At 44.1% G+C, this 22,539-nt stretch overlaps 1 protein-coding gene across 1 annotated transcript; it reads left to right on the top strand.

The window, feature by feature from the left end:
- The first annotated feature begins 1,190 nt into the window (after window positions 1-1,190).
- Window positions 1,191-22,524, top strand: GALK1 (galactokinase 1). Its single transcript, XM_077251755.1, has 8 exons — window positions 1,191-1,418; window positions 5,375-5,564; window positions 5,954-6,073; window positions 6,694-6,829; window positions 17,180-17,361; window positions 17,438-17,588; window positions 21,141-21,303; window positions 22,394-22,524. The coding sequence occupies exons 1-8, from the start codon at window positions 1,263-1,265 to the stop codon at window positions 22,463-22,465; spliced, it is 1,170 nt and encodes a 389-aa protein (XP_077107870.1). The 5' UTR covers window positions 1,191-1,262; the 3' UTR covers window positions 22,466-22,524.
- Window positions 22,525-22,539: the final 15 nt, after the last annotated feature.

The raw sequence follows: 22,539 nt of genomic DNA, 5'->3' as shown, positions 1-22,539 counted from the left end.
CATACCTGTTATCATTACACCTTGGTAGTATTCTGCCATCTGGTGGCTACCCTTTAAATTGCAATCTTATTTTCTTTGTGTAGCAGTGTATCCAAATAACATTATTATTGTGTGTATATACAATTGTCTGATTTTTATTAAATTGCAGTAACACTTATATGATACACTTGTATCACGTGAAAGTGCAACTACCAGTATGTCCTTAACAATGATAAGGAATGGTAAGGAGACGCCATGAGTTGTTACCAGTCATCAGAAACCACAGTACTAGTGAGACATGGTCAGTATCACAAAAAGAAATTTACATCTAGGTACATTATCCCCTTAACAACCGCCGATGCTCCTTTTAATGGCGGCAAACAAGGGTACTTATTCCTCAGTGCCGCTTCTGAACGGCGCTGAGAAATAAGGTTATAGCGCCCCCCCCAGCGTTGGAAAATCTCTGGGGTCTCGAATACTGAGGATAGGTAGCTGAGACCCTGGCATGACTGGAGACACAGGGCAGGATTGCAGACATGGGGCATGATTGGAGACATAGGGGGCAGAATGGAGATACGGGGCATGATTGGAGACACGGGGCAGGATGAAAGACATGGGGGCATGATTGGAGACAGATGGGGCAGGATGGATACGATGGATACGATGGAGACAGATGGGTCAGGATGGGGAGATCATATGGGGCAGAATGGATACTCATGAGGGCAGGATGGGAGAACATATGGATGAAGTGAACCACTGGATGCTACGTACGGAAAAACGATCCCTTGAATGTTTTTCCGAGACGACAATTCAGTGGACGACGCATGCAACGTATGGCCATACGTCGCTAATGCAAGTCTATGGAGAAAAAACGCATCCTGCGGGCAACTTTGCAGGATGCGTTTATTCTCCAAAACGACGCATTGCGACGTTGGCCGAACGACGGAAGTGTGAAAGAAGCCTACACTTTAGGTAAGCATAGGCTGTTTTGATATTACATGGCAGAATATGGCACTTGAGAAGGAGTTTTCCAAGTAGTGGACAATCCCTTTAAGCACAGGAAACTCCTAAACATGGCACTTCCCCATTACATAGTCCAGCCCTAGTCAGGGTGATGGCAGCAGTACTCTCCCCCATGCGCCCAGCAGTCAGGTGCCCGCAATGCTCGGTAACAAACCGCCACAGCCTCCAGGACACGAGTGCATTAGTGCAACTCGGCAGCCGCACAGCGGTGCAGGTCACGTGCTACAAGTGGGCGCGGTCAGCAGCAACCGGACACCCGGATGTGTGCAGCAATGGCAGCTCCTGAGGACGAAGCCCGGCGTGTGTACGCGGAGACCTTCGGAGGGCACGAGCCCCAGGTGGCGGTGTTTGCCCCCGGCAGGGTGAATCTGATCGGGGAGCACACGGACTACAACGGAGGCTTCGTGCTGCCTATGGTGAGAGCTCCGGCACCGTGAGTGCTGGGTCACGTGACCAGTGCGTTGTCACATGACTGCTGCCTCCTCTCCCGCAGCTCTATAGGGGGCGCAATGGAGCAGCGGCAGCTCCTGACAGAAAGTAGTGAGTACTTGTCTCGTGCCTGCCCCCAGAAATGGCTGTGAGCGCCCATACCCGTGGCACTGGCTGTACATAGGCAGTCTGGGCTATTCCACCCATGTAATAATGCATGATGGCTATGACTGCAGCACATATTACTATGCATTGAGCTTTTTCTTAAAGGGGCTGTCCAGTAAAAATAAATGATCTCCTATCCACAGGACAGCACACTGACAAGTGTGACCCCGGCCTCATAAGGATAAAAGTGCCTAGTTGTGCTGATGACGGCAGGCAGCCCCCAGCAGCGCTCCTGTGCATGGAGGATGACTTGTCTGCACCACACACAGTAAGCCCAGCACCATCATTGTGATGGTGACCCTAAGGCCGGGTGCCACGATCCAGAACTAGCAGCACTATGGACGTAGCGTATTCACTGAACCATGTGGATTCATCCCGTCCAATAGATGCCTATTGATGTAATTTTTCTTGTGGAGACTAGCACCCCCGCAGAAGAAATTGCCATGCTGCGGTCTGGAAAGAAACACAACAAAGTATGGAGGGCACCAACCACAATAATTTAGAGATTAAGGGGGCTCGACCCAAGGTATGTCACAAATTCTATGCGAAGAAAAAAGACATACTTAAACTGGGGAGCACCCAAGAATATCCATATCAAAATGCCTTTAAATCCTAGATATTTATTAAAGTCCAAAACACACACACAATTATAAAAACAATAACACACAAACCCCATAAAGAGGTGGACCCCCCCTAGGACTGAACCAACAACGTTGAAAGTATTGCTATATAATAGAAACAATACATGGCAGACCTAATATGGTGAACACCTATAAGCTATAAGGAGAAGGATGCAGCCAATAAAGGCCAGTTTATGATAATACTAGCCCCATTAAACAAGGGAGCACCTATACCTGCAGGCACTGGTAAAATACCGGAAGAGAAATGACCAACCGGACTTCCCCTAAATAGTATAACAATTTAAACTGCTCCTCAAAAAACTTTTAGCTCAAAAACAAGTTGATAGAAACCGCCATAATAGGAGGATGAAGCAAACAGGCCTGTCCAAGATATATGCAAACCAAGGAATGAAGGTCCTGGGAGGGTCAAAGACCCAACGCGTGTCGCCTCAGAAGTGGCTTCATCAGGGGTAAGAATGGTAATGGGGGACTTCACAACCTACTTCTCTATATATACACGATACCTAAGTGATCTGGTTGCAAACACCTGGGAACCGCGTGTACCATGCCGGCGTCATATCACAGTGTACAGATGGAACGACGGGTATACCAAGATGGACGGCCGAAGTCACATTGCGCATGCTCAAAACGTACTGACCCAGAAAAGAGACAAGTACACCCGGGTCTATTGCAATGAACCGCTGGTGATAGTCAGCGCCTGCGCAGAAGGGGCGGTAGCGGTTGCTTGTCAATGCATGACGGCATGACGACAGGCATGGTACACGCGGTTCCCAGGTGTTTGCAACCAGATCACTTAGGTATCGTATATATATAGAGAAGTAGGTTGTGAAGTCCCCCATTACCATTCTTACCCCTGATGAAGCCATTGCTGTGGCGACACGCGTTGGGTCTTTGACCCTCCCAGGACCTTCATTCCTTGGTTTGCATATACAGTTAGGTCCATATATATTTGAACAGAGATAGAGACAACATTTTTCTAATTTTGGTTACAGACATTACCACAATGAATTTTAAACAAAACAATTCAGATGCAGTTGAAGTTCAGACTTTCAGCTTTCATTTGAGGGTATCCACATTAAAATTGGATGAAGGGTTTAGGAGTTTCAGCTCCTTAACATGTGCCACCCTGTTTTTAAAGGGACCAAAAGTAATTGGACAATTGACTCCAAGGCTATTTCATGGACAGGTGTGGGCAATCCCTTCGTTATGTCATTCTCAAGCACATAAAAGGCCTGGAGTTGATTTGAGGTGTGGTGCTTGCATTTGGAAGGTTTTGCTGTGAAGTAAACATGCGGTCCAAGGAGATCTCCTTGCAGGTGAATCAAGCCATCCTTAAGCTGCGAAAACAGAAAAAAACCATCCGAGAAATTGCTACAATATTAGGAGTGTCAAAATCTACAGTTTGGTACATCCTGAGAAAGAAAGAAAGCACTGGTGAACTCATCAATGCAAAAAGACCTGGGCGCCCACGGAAGACAACAGTGGTGGATGATCGCAGAATAATCTCCATGGTGAAGAGAAACCCCTTCACAACAGCCAACCAAGTGAACAACACTCTCCAGGAGGTCGGCGTATCAGTATCCAAATCTACCATAAAGAGAAGACTGCATGAAAGTAAATACAGAGGGTTCACTGCACGGTGCAAGCCACTCATAAGCATCAAGAATAAAAAGGCTAGACTGGAATTTGCTAAAAAAACATCTAAAAAAGCCAGCACAGTTCTGGAAGAACATTCTTTGGACAGATAAAACCAAGATCAACCTCTACCAGAATGATGGAAAGAGAAAAGTATGGCGAAGGCTTGGTACAGCTCATGATCCAAAGCATACCACATCATCTGTAAAACACGGCGGAGGCAGTGTGATGGCTTGGGCATGCATGGCTGCCAGTGGCACTGGGTCACTAGTGTTTATTATTGAATCTGTCCAATTACTTTTGGTCCCTTTAAAAACAGGATGGCACATGTTAAGGAGTTGAAACTCCTAAACTCTTCATCCAATTTTAATGTGGATACCCTCAAATGAAAGCTGAAAGTCTGAACTTCAACTGCATCTGAATTGTTTTGTTTAAAATTCATTGTGGTAATGTCTATAACCAAAATCGGAAAAATGTTGTCTCTGTCCAAATATATATGGACCTAACTGTATCTTGGACAGGCCTGTTTGCTTCATCCTCCTATTATGGCGGTTTCTATCAACTTGTTTTTGAGCTAAAAGTTTTTTGAGGAGCAGTTTAAATTGTTATACTATTTAGAGGAGTCCGGTTGTCATTTCTCTTCCAGTATTTTACCAGTGCCTGCAGGTATAGGTGCTCCCTTGTTTAATGGGGCTAGTATTATCATAAACTGGCCTTTATTGGCTGCATCCTTCTCTTTATAGCTTATAGGTGTTCACCATATTAGGTCTGCCATGTATTGTTTCTATTATATAGCAATACTTTCAACATTGTTGGTTCAGTCCTAGGGGGGGTCCACCTCTTTATGGGGTTTGTGTGTTATTGTTTTTAAATGTTTTTATAATTGTGTGTGTGTTTTGGACTTTAATAAATATCTAGGATTTAAAGGCATTTTGATATGGATATTCTTGGGTGCTCCCCAGTTTAAGTATGTCTCTTTTTTTTCTTTTTTATTCGCTGTCTGGAAAGAGGCGCTGCATGTCCGTCTCCGCAGGAGATCCACTTTGGTGGTTGTCCCAGAAGTCAGAATTTCACCAGTTATTGTTCCCATAATGTTGCGTTAAAAAAAAAAAAGTATGGAAAATTCTGCCATGAAATCCCAAAATATTCTGGTTCTTAAAGGGTTATTCCTGCCAGACGCGCACTGATCCTGGACATGAAGAGACCGTATCACTGACTTAGCCCTGGCTCGTTGTTTTTCTATGCCTAGTAGTGCACCAGCCTTCCACTATACATATTATGGTGCCCCTACAATAGCTAATGACCATTCCGCTTTAAAATGCTGTCATATCTGTAGCTTATAATGATTGGGGACAGGGAGTCATGTGACAACCACAAGGATCCTTAGTCTGGAGGTAATCATTGGAATGTAGATGGACAGTAGTAGTGGTGACGGGAGTATTATACGGGTGGGTGTAACTGGGCAGGACATGATATGTGCTGATCACTGTGCTTCTACGCAGGCCTTGCCTCTCATAACTGTCATAGTTGGAAGCCCCCGGAGTGATGGAAAGATTTGCATTGTTACTACAGCAGAGGGCGCTGATGAGCCACATAAAGTGATATTTGAGGTTCCAAGTGAGGATCGTCCTCTAACCCCTGGAGTTCCAAAATGGGTTAACTATGTCAAAGGGGTTATTCAGCATTACCCAGGTAAGCCAGCTAGAGGTGAAAATTAGTGTGACAGTGTGATTGAAACTCGTTGGTTTGGAAGCGTACTTCCCTGCCTCTGCATAAACGAATCTCAGCCTTGGTGTCTTCATTCCAGCAAATATCCCTACTGTAATTACCTGTTCATAGCAGTAGACAGCTACTTCATTGGAGATGGAAATGTCAACTCTTTCTTACTTTCCTGTTAAAATTTTTTTTGTCTCTTTCCTTGCCACAAATAATCCCATATGTTCATTGTGAGGGTGATATGTCTCCTCTCTGGAGATGTCTTAATGGATTTTAATTTTTCCTCTATGACACTATTTCTGACCACTTCTGCTCTGGAATACATTTGTTACATGTTTCTCGATGAGATTTCTCTGTTTTCTCAGCTGGCCCCATTCCTGGATTTAATGCAGTGATTGCCACCAGTGTGCCTTTGGGCGGAGGTCTGTCCAGCTCTGCATCTCTAGAAGTTGCTGTCTATTCATTCCTGCAACAGCTGTGCCAAGGTTAGAACATTCGTGTTCTGTGTATAAAGGCTGCATTCACATGTTGCAGCCTCATTGCCATTTCTTTCCTGCAATCACTGTAGCTCTGGCTGTGATAGTGAAAACTGCTGTGAAATGGTGCATTTTTGTTGCGATTTTCCAATATTGCTGCTAAAAAAAGCCAAAAACATTCCAGTTTTACCATTGACACAGCAAGAAATCACAACATCTGAATGCTTCCAAAGACACTCTATGTGAGAAACTTGCAATATGACGTATGTTTCCACTATATCACTATAGTATGTGAGCGTCCTTCCCAGTCATTGAGTTTTGGTGTCTGTCACAGTCAAGGCAAAAACTGAAGCCCACAGCCATGCAATATTTGCGTAATAAAAAAATTGGCCTTCAATTAGTAGCACATATTCAGGGTTACTGTGTAAAAAGGATAACAAATCCATATACAGTATACCTTGTCAGAGAATTGCTGTCACATGACACTTTTCACTGTGTAGCCCGAGTGTAAAGATTACTGCTCAGGATCTGACTGTCTCTTTGGTATTAAAGTGATGTCACACCGATGACGTTCACACTTTTTAGTCTTGCACTTTTCTACCTCAATCATTCTTGGTTTGTGTGCTCAGATGATGGCGATCTTGTTCAGAAGGCGCTTAACTGTCAAAAAGCTGAACATACATTTCCTGGAGTGCCCTGTGGGATCATGGACCAGTTTATATCTGTAATGGGAGAAGATGGCCATGCTCTGCTCCTTGACTGCAGGTTAGTTTCTGGCTTTATACAAACCTCTATAAGACCTTATTTTTCTTAAGTATGTTCATTCTTAGGAAATTACCAGGGGTGGATCATAAGCTTTATGCACATCTGCTATATTATTTCCATTTGTCTATTATCAAAATTAGAAAAACAAAAATAAAGGCATTGCTTGAATCCATGTATGACAGAAAACCCTATTAACTATAATGAGATCAGTAAGATTTTTGTCAGAGTGGCCATTATTTTACTGGACAAAATAGCACAACGGGCTGCGCTACTTTTCTTTGGCATTTTTGTTAGTATTTGCTACAAATTATCTTAATAGAGCAATCAAAGCAGATGTGAACATTAAAGGCAAGGGAGTATAAGGAAAAACATCTACCTCTTGCCACCTGGCTTCCGCATTTTCTCTCCTGTGACTTCCCCACCCTCATCATGGGTGATTTCAACATCCCCATTGCTTTTCCCCTCTCCCCATCTGCTTCTCACCTTTTAGCTTTAACCTCTTTCGGCCTCTCGCAGCATGCCAACTCTCCAAAGCATGAAGACGGAAACTCCCTCGACTTGGTCTTCTCTCATCTTTGCTCAGTTGATGATTTCTCAAACTCCCCACTCTGACCACAACCTTCTTTCATTCTCTATCAAGAACTGCCATCCCGCTCAGGTCACCCCCACTTTCCACATTTATAGAAACATACAGGCCATTGACACCCAAAAACTTGTGAAGAAATTGCAGTCATCATTGGCCCCTATCCCCTCCATCTCATGTCCTGATTCTGCACTGAAGCATTACAATGAAACCCTGCAAAGTGCCCTGGATGAAATTGCACCTCCTATACATAGAACAACTCGGTACAGACGGCGACAACCGTGGCACACGCTGCAAACGCGTTTCCTGCAGCTGTGCTCCAGGTGCACTAAACGTCTGTGGAGAAAATCTAATCTGCCTGAAGATTTCATCCATTATAAGTTTATGCTTAAAACATACAACTGTGCCCTTCACCTCTCCAAACAAACCTATTTCAACACCCTCATCACCTCACTGTCCAATAACCCTAAACTTTTCTTGGACACTTTTCATTCCCTACTCAACCCAAGAGTGCAGGCCCCAACCACGGATCTCCGCGCTGACGGTCCAGCCAATTACTTCAAAGAACAAATTGACCATATCCGACAGGAAATTATCTCCCAATCCCCTCATACCATGCACTGTCCTCCCTCCCCCACTGCATCTAGCTCACTCTCTGACTTTGAACCAGTCACAGAAGAAGTAATCGGGCTCCTTGCATCTGCTCGCTCGACCACTTTGCACCAGTGACCCCATTCCGTCACATCTCCTCCAGTCCCTTTCCCCTGCTGTCACCTCTCGCCTAACAAAAATATTCAACCTCTCTCTCTTCCGATCTTTCCCTCTATTACTTAAAAAACCATCCCTTGAGCAAAACTGTGCCGCTAACTATAGACCTGTCTCTAATCTTTCCTTCATCTCTAAACTCCTCGAATGCCTGGTCCACACCCGTCTTATCCGTTATCTCTCAGAAAACTTTCTTTTCGACCCGCTTCAATCTGGTTTCCGCTCTTTACACTCTACTGAAACTGCTCTCACTAATGTCTCTAATGATTCTACTAACAGCTAAATCTAATGGTCACTCACTACTCCATTCTAATTCTCTTGGATCTCTCTGCAGCATTCGACACTGTGGATTATCAGCTCCTCCTCACTATGCTACACTCCATCGGCCTCAAGGACACCGTTCTTTCCTGGTTCTCCTCCTATCTCTCTAACCGCTCTTTCACTGTATCTCTTGCTGGTTCTTCCTCCTCTCATCTTCCCCTTACCATTGGGTTTCCTCAATAATCAGTCTTAGGCCCCCTCCTCTTCTAATTGTATACCGCCCCTATTGGACAAACAATCAGTAGATTTGGGTTCCAGTACCATCTCTATGCTGATGACACCCAATTATACACTTCTTTTGCTGATATCACGCCAACCTTTTTAGAAAACACCAGTGATTGTCTTACCGCTGTCTCTAACATCATGTCCTCCCTCTATCTGAAACTGAACCTGTCAAAAACTGAACTCCTTGTGTTTTCTCCCTCTACTAACCTGCCTTTGCTTGACATTGCCATCTCCGTGTGTGGTTCCACCATTACTCCCAAGCAATATGCCCGCTGCCTTGGGGTCATACTTGATTCCGAGCTTTCTTTCACGTCCCACATCCGATCTCTGTCTCGCTCTTGTAATCTGCACCTCAAAAACATTTCTAGAATTCGACCATTTCTTACTTTCGACTCTGCAAAAACTCTAAGGGCTCATACTCACTTTTGAGAAACTCAGATGAGTCTCGCACGGCAATACCCAGCACTGCACCCGGCACTCAGATCGGAGCATGCGGCCGCATAGCAATACATGCAGCCGCACGCTCCGCTCCTGAGTGCCGGGTATTGCCGTGCGTGACTCATCTGAGTTTCTCGCAAGTGAGTATGAACCCTTACTGTTTCTCTCTTTCATTCTCGTCTGGACTATTGTAACTCTTTACTAATTGGCCTCCCTCTTACCAAACTCTCCCCGCTCCAATCTGTCCTGAATGCTGCTGCCAGGATCATATTCCTCACCAACCGTTACACCGATGCCTCTACCTTGTGCCAGTCATTACACTGGTTACCCATCCACTCCAGAATCCAGTACAAACGTATTAGCCTCATCCACAAAGCACTCCATGGCTCAGCACCACCCTATATCTCCTCCCTGGTCTCAGCCTACCACCCTACCCGTGCTCTCCGTTCTGCTAATGACCTGAGGTTAACATCCTCAGTAATCAGAACCTCCCACTTCCGTCTCCAAGACTTTTCACGTGCTGCGCCAATTCTCACAGTTTCAAGTGTGCCCTAAAAACGCATTTGTTCAGACTGGCCTACCACCTCAACGCACTAACCTAACTATCCCTGTGTGGCCCATTCAAAAATATTTAGAATTGAGCCCTCAGTGGTTGATACCTTTTTAATGGCTAACTGAAAAGATGGTAACAAATTGCAAGCTTTCGAGACTACTCAGGTCCCTTCATCAGGTATAGACTAATAGAAATTCTGAAGAATCACATATTTATAAATATGTGATTCTTCAGAATTTCTATTAGTCTTTGCCTGATGAAGGGACCTTAGTAGTCTCGAAAGCTTGCAATTTGTTACCATCTTTTCAGTTAGCCATTAAAAAGGTATCAACCACTGAGGACTCTCAATTCTAAATATTTTTCTATACACTGGCTAACACGGTACCAAGATATATATCTTTCCTGGCCCATTCAAAAAACTTAAACCATAATCAGGTTCCTTGCACCATGTTCTCATACGCTTTATGAATTTTAATAGCCTTCTGTGTCTTTCCTTTTACATACTTAGGCTGATAACTGGTTCATGCAGCATTACATGAATACCTGATTCTTATCTTACACTATGGCTGGTCCAAACAACGAAAGCAATTGTTACCATCCACTGTTGTGATTCGGTTATTTGGCTCCCCCAGTGGTCGCTTGTGGTACTGGTGTCTTTGAGCTTTTCACCTGTTTCTATCAGGATGTGGGAGTTTCCTATTTAGCCTTGTTCCTCAGTCATTCCAATGCCGGCCATCAATGTAACCAGAGTCTTTCTGTTGCATGTACCTGCTCCCAGTCTGCTGACCAGCTAAGTTGGACATTTCTGTCCTTTGTCTATTTTTGTATCTTTTGTCCAGTTTGCACTTATGTGATTCTCTGCAGCTGGAAGCTCTTGTGGGCTGAAATTGCCACTCCGGTGCCATGAGTTGGCACATGAGTTTAAGGTAATTTCAGGATGGTTTTTGATAGGGTTTTGTAGCTGACTGCGAAGTCCACTATTGTATCCTTCTGCTATCTAGTTAGTGGGCCTCGCTGTGCTAAATCTGCTTTCATACTACGTTTGTCTTTTCATCTTGACTCACCGTTATTATATGTGGGGGGCTACTATCTCCTGTGGGGGATTTTCCTCTGGAGGCAAGCCAGGACTGTGTTTCATCTACTAGGGGTAGTTAGCTCTCCGGCTGGTGCGAGACGTCTAGCGAAAACGTAGGTACGTTCCCTGGCTATTAGTTGTGTGTGTATAGGTTTAGCATCGCGGTCAGCTCTAGTTTCCATCACCCGAGAGCTTGTCCGTTTTTTCTATGCTTCTGATGTTCCCCTGCCATTGGGAACCATAACAATCCACCTTCTGTGTCTCCCCTTTTTCCTCATAGATTGTAAGCTTTTGAGCAGGGCCTATTTGTTTTGATCTGTGTTTATTGTTATGCTTTAATGTCTATTGTATATTGTATGTGACAACAATCTTCCATATTCTTCATATGTTTGGCCTATGGGGTAGGTTGTCAGGACGAAAGCCTTTTCCTACAAAGAAAAACATCCAAGGCTATGTTTTCCCAAAACCTACATAGAGTCTGCCAAAAGCATGTGAGAAACCTTGTTATGGTCTGATGAGGCCAAGGTCAGACTTTTTGGCCATAATTCCAAAAGGTATACTTGGTGCAAAGTCAACACTGCATATCGCCAAAAGAACACCATACCCACAGTGAAGCATTGTGGAGGCAGCATTAAACTTTGGGGTTATTTTTTGGCAGCTAAAACTTGAGCTGTAGTCAAGGTGGAGAGAATTCTGAACAGTTCCAAATATTAGTTAATTTTGCATCAAACCTTTAGGCCTCAGCTAAAAAGTCAAAGATGAAGAGGAATTTCATCTTCCAGAACGACAACGACTCTAAGCATTCCTCCACATCAAAAAAGTATGGCTTTGCCAAAAGATGATCAAGGTTTTGGAATGGCCCAGCCAGAAGCCCAAACCTGAATCCAATTGAAAATCTGTAGGTTGACTTAAAGAGTGCAACATACACAGGAGCTGCCTTCACAATCTGACAGATTTGGAGTTGCTACTGATTCTTTTATTTTCCCTTCGGTGTATCTGGAAGCAGTGAGTAACGGTTCAGTCATTCAATGTAGAGGAGAGGCGGACTAAGCTGTTAGTATGGTTACAGTCAGCTCAGCCATCCAGTCGGAGCATGGGGCAATGCTGAGCTGTCAGTGTATTGAGTGACAGTTCAGCCGTGCAATCAGGGCTGGGGCTTCCTCCATGTTTTTCCTATTCGAGTGATTACCTGGCTGTTTAGTTGGCTCTCTGCCTCCATTTGGTGCCAGTTGTAGCTTAGCTCAAGTGGTGTGCATTTGCTTTGTTCTGTGTTCTTGTATTTTGATCTTTGCTGCCCGACCTTGGACCCAGTTTTTGAGCATCGTTTTGCCTAGCCCCTGTGTCTTGATCCGCAACCCTCCCGGAATACTGACCTCGAACTGTGAACTGACCACACCTTTGCCTTAATCCTCTGTTTATGAAGTGCCCTCTTCATATTTGACCCCGGACCTCTTGACTACCCAGCCTCATGGTTTGTCCATGAGTAGTGATTAGTGTCACATTACAACTGGCCTGACACTTTTTTTTTTTCTTTTCCACCAGTATGGATCCTTTTCGCACACTGTGCGATCAGGTGACGAATCTGACCCATGTGGTTCTGGATCTGGCCAGGGAGCACCAGAAACTAGAAACATCACAGTCACAGTTGCAGGGTCAGTTTTCTAGCATGAGAAGTGCTTCCCAGAGCCCTCTGCTGCTGGCAAAAGCTTTGACGCCGGTAACTTTTGATATGCAGTTGGTTTATCCCAAACCAGTAATGGCTCTTCCTGATAAATTTTCGAGGGCGAAAAAACAGTTTAGGGTGTTCATGGAGAGCTGTAGGCTATTTTTTTTTACCCTGTAATCCCAGTCATCAGGGAATGGTGTCACAGTGGGTGGGAATAATCAAGTCCTTACTGCGAGGGAGTCCTCAGTCTTGGGGATGTCTGGAGGGAGGTTTAGAAGAATATTGGGATGGCTCAGCTTCGCCAAAATGGAAGGCCGATGGGAAACATTAGGCAGGTCCCAACTTCAAACTAGGTGATAAGGTTTTATCTTTTAAAAATATTAAGCTGTAAGTATCATCAGCAAAGTTGGGTCTTAAATTTATTGGCCTACTCTTCGCATCCCAAATGTGTTTCACAGATTGCTGTTGAAAGAGTTTGTCCCATCTATGTTGTGTACGTCGTCTCCTGTTCCTGTTAATGGAAATTTGAAGTACGAGGTGCAGAGGATCGTGGATTCTCGGAGGGTCCAAAATTCTCTCCAATATCTCTTCTTTCGAAGGAAGGGAAACTGATCCGAAGAGAGATTCTGGGTTCCAGCTTATTCTGTGAAGGCTGATCGTGTAGTCAGGGCCTTCCATTATAGGTTTCCTGGAAAACCTGGGGATCTGTTCGGCCCCCCCCTTGAAGAGCAGGTACTTTCACATTTCCGCCTATTGGTGTGTCTGTAAGCATGTAAGCAGTGAGTAACTGTTCAGCTTAGGTAGGGGCTTGCAGAGCTGTCAGTATGGTTATGGACAGCTTAGCCGTCCAGTTGGAGGTTGGTGCGTGGTGAGCTGACAGTGTGGGTGAGTTACAGTTCAGCTATCCAATCAGGGCTGTGGCTTGCCGTGGATTCCTCCATGTGTCTCCTATTCGAGTGATTACCAGGCTATTTAGCTAGATCTCTGCCTCCAATTAGTGCCATTTGCAGCTTGGCTCAAGCTTTGTGCCCTTTCTCTGTTCTGTGTTCCTGTATTTTGGCTTTGTTGCCCGACCTTGGACTTAGCCTTTGACCAACCGTTTGCCTAGCACCTCTGTCTTGATGCGCTACCTTGCTGGAATTCTGACCTCTGACTGTGACCTCACTACACCTTTGTCTTACCCCTTTTAGTATCTGACCTCGGACCTCTTGACCACCCAGCCTCACGGCTTAGGCTACGTTCACATTTGCGGTGTGCGCCGCAGCGTCGCCGCCGCAACGCACAGCGCAAATGTGAACACATGCACAACGCAGCTTTTTGCGCCGCATGCGTCCTTTTTTTCATTGATTTTGGACGCAGCAAAAATGCAACTTGCTGCGTCCTCCGCGACCCGACGCGGGCGCCGCAGGGACGCATGCGGCGCAAAAAGCAAGTGCACCGCATGTCCATGCGCCCCCATGTTAAATATAGGGGCGCATGATGCATGCGGCGCCGCTGCGGCGCCCGCCGCTGCGGCGGGCGCCGCTAATGTGAACGTAGCCTTATCCATGAGTAGTGACTAGTTTCACTATTAAACTATGGTCTGTCCTGCATCAATTCTCCTGGAAAATTACTAGTGTGCTTTATTTCTAGTATTAATATTTAAAAAAGAAAAACCACAAGCAAATCATGCAATAAACAATGCATCCAACCCAGAGACCAAAATAGCTTGTCATATGGGAAGCACTTATCATGCTAGGAAACTGACCCTGCAGCTGTGACTGTGATGTTTCTAGTTTTTGGTGCTCCCTGGCCAGATTCAGAACCACATGGGTCAGATTCATCACCTGATCGCACAGTGTGCGAAAAGGATCCATACTGGTGGAAAAGAAAAAATGTCAGGATCCTCATCTCTTCACCAGAGTAAAGATAGTTGCAAAAAGCTTTTCTCAGTGTGGCGGACTTGTCCTGTTCTGCATTTCATATGTATTTGAATAGTCGCTGTGTGTAATGTTCAATTTCCCCTTTGGTGCTACTGCAAGGAAATTGAACACTTGTTGTCAGTTTTTTCATTGATAATAGTTGTTTAATAGGGTCTTTGAGGGTGACACTTTGTGATCTACTTATTACTTACTTATGTTTTATCAAGACCAAAGTCAGCGCAGCCGTCTACCAGGAAATTTTAGAGCACTTCATGCTTCCCTGTGCTGACAAGCTTTTTGGAGATGGAAATATCATTCTCCAACAGGACTTGGCACCTGTCCACACTGCCAAAAGTACCAATACCTGGCTTAAAAACAACAGTATCACTGTGTTTGATTGGCCAGCAAACTCGCCTGACCTTAACCTCATATAGAATCTGTGGGGTATTGTAAAGAGGAAGATGAGAGACACCAGACCCAACAATGCAGACGAGCTGAAGGCTGCTATCAAAGCAACCTGGGCTTCCATAACACCTCAGCAGTGCCACAGGCTGATCGCCTCCATGCCACGGCTGCATGATAATGTGTGCAAACTGTAAAGCGCTGCGGAATATGTTAGTGCTATATAAAAATAAAGATTATTATTATTATTGATGCAGTAATTGAAAATGGAGCCCCGACCAAGTATTGAGTGCATTTACTGAACATGCATTTCAGTAGGCCAACATTTCGGATTTTAAAATAATTTTTCAAGCTGGAGTTATAAAGTATTCTAATTTACTGAGATAATGACTTTTGGGTTTTCATTGGCTGTAAGCCATAATCATCAACATTAACCCCTTTCTGCCAGCTGACGGAATAGTATCTCCCGCTTTGAGATGGGCTCCAGCAGTGAGCCCACCTCAAAGCTGCGACATGTCAGTTGTTTTCAAAAGCTGACATGTGCCTGCAATAGGCGCCAGTGGAATCGCGATCCGCTCGCTCTCATCAACTAGTTAAATGCCGCTGTCAAACTCTGACAGCGGCATTTAACAAGCGCTTCCGGCCACGGGGCCGGAAATACGTGCACCGCTGACCCCCGTCACGTGATCGGGGGTCATCGGTGCTTTGCCATCACAATCACAGGTCTCCTGGAGACATCTATGGTTGTTTATGATGGAATGCTATGAGCGCCACCCTGTGGTCGGCGCTCATAGCAATGCTCTAATTTAGCTACATAGAGGTGATCTGTGCATCACCTCTATGTAGCAGAGGCGGTCGAGTTGTGGCAGCTTCTACACTCCCATGGAGGCTATTGAAGCATGCCAAAAGTAAAAAAAAAAAAAAAAGTATTTAAAAATATAAAAAAAACATAAGTTCAAATCATCCCCCTTTAGCCCCAATCAAAGTAAAACAATAAAAAAAATCAAACGTGCATATATTTGGTATCGCCGTGTTCAGAATCGCCCGATCTATCAATTAAGAAAAGGAATAACCTGATCGCTTAACAGCGTAGTGAGAAAAAAAATCAAAACGCCAGAATTACGGTTTTTTTGGTCTCCGCGACACTGCATTAAAATGCAATAACGGGCGATCAAAAGATTGTATCTGCACAAAAGTAGTATATTAAAAACGTCAGCTCAGCTCTCAAAAAATAAGTCCTCACCTAACCCGTGGAGACGCTACGGGTAACGGAAAATTGCACAATTTTTTTTTTTTTTTTTTTAGCAAACTTTGGAATTTTTTTCACCACTTAGATAAAAGAGAACCTAGGCATGTTTGGTGTCTATGAACTTGTATTGACCTGGAGAATCAAAAAATGGCAGGTCAGTTTTAGCATTTAGTGAACCTAGAAAAAAAGACAATCAAAAAGCAAATGTGGGAGTGCACTTTTTTTGCAATTTCACCGTACTTGGAAATTTTTTTTTCCCGTTTTCGAGCAGACGACATGGTAAAAGCAATGGTATCGTTCAAAAGTACAACTCTTCCTGCAAAAAATAAGCCCTCACATGGCCATATTGACGGAAAAATAAAAAAGTTATGGCTCTTGGAAGAAGGGGAGCCAAAAACCAAAAAAAGCTCTGGGAGTTAAGGGGTTAACAGAAAAACACTTGAAATAGATCACTCTGTTTGTAATGACTCTATATAATGTATGTTTCACTTTTTGTATTGAACTGAAATAAATTACCTTTTTGATGATATTCTAATTTTGTGAGAAGCACCTGTACATTAGACCATTAGCTGAACCTATCTTATCAACAGATTTAGCCGACTAAAATCTAGTGTGCATGGAGTCCCTAAGGATACATTTAAATGACCACCGACTGGCAACTTACTTGGTCACCATTGGTCATTTAATGCTCAGTTTACACGGGCTGACTGCGCTTAAGATGTGCACTGAACGATCTGTAATAATCATTCAGTGCCTTTATGCGGTCATTCTTCTCAGCAGCACAAGCTCTATTTAAATAGGACAATTCACTGCAGAAAATGATGATCTTTTATGCAGCACAAAAGAGCATTTTACCTGACAACCTAGTGTTTTGGTTATTGGGTGATTGACAGCCTGTTTAGAATGCACACTATTGTGAAAGAATCCTTCCTAGATACGCTAATTCATGATAATCGTGCAGAGTAAATGGACCTTTTTAAATTCCTTTTGTTGTAAGCTTACATTGCAAATGATTGTGCTTTCTATGTACTATTATACTTCATTTCCTTTGTTGTGACACTGAGGTTAGGTTTGTGCAGTTTGCATTCTTTCTTATGTTTTGTATACTTAGTAATTATCCTTCAATTACAGTAAATTAAAAAAAAATCCCTTACGGTCCCTGTATTTTTTAGGTCTTTGGAAGTAAAACTGCTTCCCCTGACAGATCCCAAGTTGTCTGTTCTCATCACTAATTCTAATGTACGCCATGAACTAACAGGCAGCGAGTACCCCACACGCAGGAAACAGTGCGAGGAGGCAGCAAAGGCTCTTGGAAAAGAAAGTTTGAGGGATGCCACCATGGAAGATCTGAAAGGTAGGTGGGTTGATGGAGAGCCGAGGAAAGAAAACTCACCTTAATGATGTTTATAACCTATAATGTATTGGTTTAGCCAACAAGGACAGTCTTGGTGAGGTCTGCTTCAGGCGAGCTCGCCATGTCATCACCGAAATAGAGCGCACAACTAAGGCGGCCGAAGCTTTAGAGAACGGTGATTACCAATTGTTCGGTAAATTAATGGTGGAGAGTCACAACTCATTGAGGTAAGACGCAACGAAGGTGAATGTTTAGCTATGGTTTTATTGTTGCAATTCCATACTTGTTATTCTTACAGCACAATTTTGGAGTATTGAACGCTACCCTAAGTTTCATTAAAAAGCCCTATTCAAGTATTTCTGAGACTCTTCATTGGAAGACACAGGAGTTGTTGGTTATTAATGATGAGCAATCGTGCTCGGATAACGTGCTTGAATAATATGTTTGAGATCCTCACCTACTGTATTCTCACCCATCCCTTGTAGATTGTGAGCCCTCGCGGGCAGGGTCCTCTCTCCTCCTGTACCAGTTATGACTTGTATTGTTTAAGATTATTGTACTTGTTTTTATTATGTATACCCCTCCTTACATGTAAAGCGCCATGGAATAAATGGCACTATAATAATAAATAATAATAAATAATGTTATCTGAGCACGATCGCTCATCACTATTGGTTATATGCTGCTATCCGGAGGCTGATGCCAACATTACATCTTAGAAAAAAAGCTGACTCCTACCCAACAGGCTACATCTTGGCAGCCAACACCCAGCTTTTCAGTTTAGCATAGTGTCACCTCGGAGGCAGACATGAGTCTCAGACCTTTCTTTACCTTGAATAGGTTACTTTAGGAAGTAACCTTTCAATCTTTTTCCTCTTAGCATTCTATTCTATCAGGCGATGGGTGTGGGTGTTTTGGGGGTGGTCTTGACTTTTCTCCTTCTGCACTAACTGAACAGCTGGATGTCGGCTGCCTAGATGTACCTTGTTGGGGAAGAGCCTTTAGGTGGCAGGATATAACGCATGGTTTTTGTGGCATCCAATGAAGGGTATGAGAAAGAGATTATATGGTAAGTACCCAAAAATCTTCATTTACTGAGAACTCAGGATGGATCCTATGTAAAGTCAAAATCAAGCACTTCACTTACAGTGGTTTTCTGATTTTGGAAAAATCTCCATCCCATAGCTGCATTTGGTTTAAAGGGAACCTGTCACCCCCAAAATCGAGGGTGAGGTAAGCCCACAGGCATCAGGGGCTTATCTACAGCATTCTGAGATGCAGTAGATAAGCCCCCGATGTATCCTAAAAGATGAGAAAAAGAGGTTAGATTATACTCACCCAAGGGTGGTCCCGGTCCGATTGGTGTCGCGGTCCGATCTGGCGCCTCCTATCTTCATCAAATGACGTCCTCTTCTGGTCTTCACGCTCCGGCGCAGACGTACTTTGTCTGCCCTGTTGAGGGCAGAGCAAAGAACTGCAGTGCGCAGGCGCTGGGCCTCTCTGACCTTTCCCGGTGCCAGCGCACTGCAGTACTTTGCAAAACCTGACTATAATGGTGCAGACAGAGTGAACGTGTGCTCTAACGTGCATCTTTTCCAGGCATATACACATACTGGAGGTGAAACAAAAACCTACATGAAAAGAAGTCTATGCCACAAATCTTAGAAAAACATGTTTAAACTTTATTAAAGAATTCAGAGAAAACAAATAAGAGTATTTCTTTTTGTGCATTGCGTCGGAGGGGGCGCGGCCGTGTGGAGTGTGACGCTGACTTGCTGTGACCAGATTTCCGATTTCTTGGGGTAGAAGCGCCGCACAAACCGCTGCCATCCAATGAGAAGCTAGCACCCCCAAAGAAGAAGCTGCACCGCGAAACGCACGTCGGGGCCTGGACTTCACCTACAGGTTATGACTTCATTATTTGCTGTTCACTAAATGTCTGCACTCTATTTAGCATGCTATTAACAGTACCTCTTGATGTGTGAATCTAATCATTATGAGATCCAAATTAGTACTATGCACTTTAGCATTGCACAGATATTTGTGTGCTCTAGGTCTATTTGTGACCAGAAGAAATTGCTGCTAGTTTTATATATGCCTTTTATTATAGCTCATCACAAGAGTATTGAGCTAAATATAGACTGCATGGATTGTTGGCCACTATATGCTAAATATCTATGTGTGGAGATGTATACCAATTTATGTGGAGCTTATGTTTCGGATTGAATTTATGAATACTGGAGGAATTGTACCTGAATATTTATTCTGTAGGTGGAGTATCTGCTATTATTTTCCCCTATTTTAATACTCATTTGTTTTCTCTGAATTCTTTAATAAAGGTTAAGCATGGTTTTCTAAGATTTGTTGAATAGACTTCTTTTCATGTAGGTTTTTGTTTCTGTATTGGAAGTGCCAGTTTACTATAGGCCCTCTTGGGTGTATTACATACTGGAGGTGATCCGGGTGTCCGACTCAAGCATAAATGTAAGGGGGAGAAACTAAGCAGGTTTGCCTCATCCGTAACGGGTCCGGAACCGTCGGGTCTGTCACCTAGGATACAGGGGGGAGAGCTTGGGGTGTCCGTGTGCTGGAGAGAAGGGGGCTTGGCTAAGCAGACGGTTAATGCGCGTGCAGAAATTCAAACAGTTCGGGCAGAAACGTCACGTGCGCGAGAGTCCTGTCAGAGTAGATCAGCTGTGAGGCGACGGGGCGGCGCGGACTGGAGCCGGGAACGAGCGGGCGCACTGACGGGAAACAACCGACGGGAACCCGCTGAGACACCACATATACCGCTGTCCCCGCTTATATCGTGGACCTTTAAGATACTGCTGACTCAGCCGACAACGCTGACAAGACCGCCCCAGACGGAAGTACTGACCGTGAGAGGCAAGGTCTGTGTACAGGATACAGGCGCTCATCGGTACAACACAGCTGGCCATTATAGAGTGTGTCGGGACAGTGTCACAGGGTCCGGCAGTGTGGGGACTCTCACCGCTGAGGGAGGAGACTATTCCTCCGTTGGGGCCAGTGCCCGTGATAATACCACAGACTATCACCGCCATCCCCAGGTTCACCAGTGGACATCGCCACTGCCAGGACCACCAGAGAACACCGCCATCATCAGGACCACAGGAGGACACCGTTAACGCCAGGGTAACATTTTTTACACAGAACTGTGACAGATCATTTTTATTATCACGTAATCTAAGCTTCCTCAGTCACGGGCAGGAACACACCCGTGGCTGATGCCCAAAGTGTTAGTAGTATTATTTGTATTATTCTCAAAAACCTTCCCCTATTAGTTCTCTCTGTATTAGGTATAACCTTGCTCCTTGTGTACATATCTCCCTGCGAGGAGTAACTATGTTTATTAAACCCCTTGTTAACCCTTGGTCTGTCTCCTGTCCGTCACTGCATCCCGCAACCTACTTATACTTGCACCCAAAAATGGCACACATGGTTCCCTCCGAATCTCGTTTTGCGCAGGATGTGTATGTAAGCCCCAATGAGACCAATAAACATGGACAAAAGCGCATTGTGAAGCACTCTTAGAGATGTCAAATGTTTCCAAAACTGCAAGTATTTCTCAAGTCCTACCACCACATGTGGTCAATATGGAAAGTGGCACTGTATGTATTTTTTATTTTTTGTACACCAGCCATGATGATATGATTTGCCACTACTTCTTGTCTTATATTTAGTGTGCAATGAGTCCTTATCCCTGATGTGGCTGTTGTCTCTTAAGTCACTTAAGGACTTTTTTTTTTCCATTTTTGCAGGGATGATTATGAGGTCAGTTGTCCAGAACTGGACGAGTTGGTTTCAATAGTGGTGGAAATACCAGGTGTTTACGGCAGCCGCATGACGGGAGGAGGTTTTGGAGGTTGTACAGTGACCTTATTGGAGACGTCAGTCGCTGACCGGACCAAACAACAAATTAAGGTGACTGCCAAAGACATGTAGGCCTACTTCCCAACGGTTAAGTAATGGAATCAATAAGACAATTGTATGAAAATGGTTTTATTATTACAAAAGTTTAAAGATGGCAACAGTTTGTAAACAAGCGGAGTGCACTAACATGTGGACAACTGTCTCAATATATATAAAATATGTACACCAGTGGCCCTAAACATTCTTACACATAATTTGCTCTATCAAAATGAAAGTGCGTCGTCCAGTTGTAAGCTTTTTATTGAGTAACGTTGGTTTTGTATGGAAGTTACAGACCTCTGTGACCGGCTCACTAGTCTACGGCTTCGCTCACACAAGTGCTAACAAATCTGATGAGTACAATCCAATAAGAATTCGGACAGCCAATGTTAGACTATGGGGCATTGCAGATCTGCGATATATATATTTTTTTTCTAATACCGATTTGGCATTATAAAACAATGGCAGCATGCTGCGAGTGCATCGGCTGATCGTATTGCACTCGCCCATTCAAGTCTATGCACTTGGATGTCCTGGCGCAGTCACTGGAGAAGTTTTGTTCTCCATCTTCCCTACACCTGTGATACGATTCTTTCATGGGAGAGAATCGGATCACACTAAGGTGACACTCGGATCAAGCGGTGACAGAGTTTGATCCAAGTGTCATTGGCATATGGGCCCGATTTTCAGAACAAGAGAATATTTGCTTGTGTGACCCCGGCCTAATAGCCATTCCTGTGTGCCGTGCATTGCTTTCATTCACTTTCTCACATCTGGTAGATTTGCAGTTCTTATAGTACTTTGCTTTAGCAATTAACATAATACCTACAATTACATACCAAACAAGGTATCTCTGGGCTTAAAGGGTTCGGACCATGAAGGCTTCTCTGTGCAAAACCAAGGTAGGCTGTATTATTTTCACCACAGTCGTACTTCATAGGAAAATGTGATGGTATAGAAGTAATGTCTTATGATATCTGTTATATACTCTCCCATTGCCTTTGTGCAGACATGACCAGAAATAACTGATGTTTTCAAGTACATCCTCTTAAAGTTGTGAAAACGCCTACTGTACATGTCATTGTATTGTATTTTTCTGTAGGATAAATTTCAAGGATCACCATCATTTTACATCACCAAGCCATCGGCTGGATCTGGGGTCTTGTCACATTAACTCTCCATTGTAAATATGATTTTCCATTTGGGAAATAAAGTGATCAGGTGTCTCTCAAATTCGATTTGTTGGTT

The sequence above is a fragment of the Ranitomeya variabilis genome, chromosome 4 (assembly GCF_051348905.1).
Source record: "Ranitomeya variabilis isolate aRanVar5 chromosome 4, aRanVar5.hap1, whole genome shotgun sequence".
NCBI classification, from domain to species: domain Eukaryota; kingdom Metazoa; phylum Chordata; class Amphibia; order Anura; family Dendrobatidae; genus Ranitomeya; species Ranitomeya variabilis.
This window is presented reverse-complemented; position numbering and strand designations above follow the sequence as displayed.

Bases quoted from the DNA above. Each gene is read 5' to 3' on its own strand.
- GALK1 (XM_077251755.1), top strand. From the start codon at position 1,263: ATGTGTGCAGCAATGGCAGCTCCTGAGGACGAAGCCCGGCGTGTGTAC. The intron at 5,565-5,953 runs GTAAGCCAGCTA...CTGTTTTCTCAG, and splicing joins GGTTATTCAGCATTACCCAG to CTGGCCCCATTCCTGGATTT. The intron at 17,589-21,140 runs GTAAGACGCAAC...CCATTTTTGCAG, and splicing joins GAGAGTCACAACTCATTGAG to GGATGATTATGAGGTCAGTT.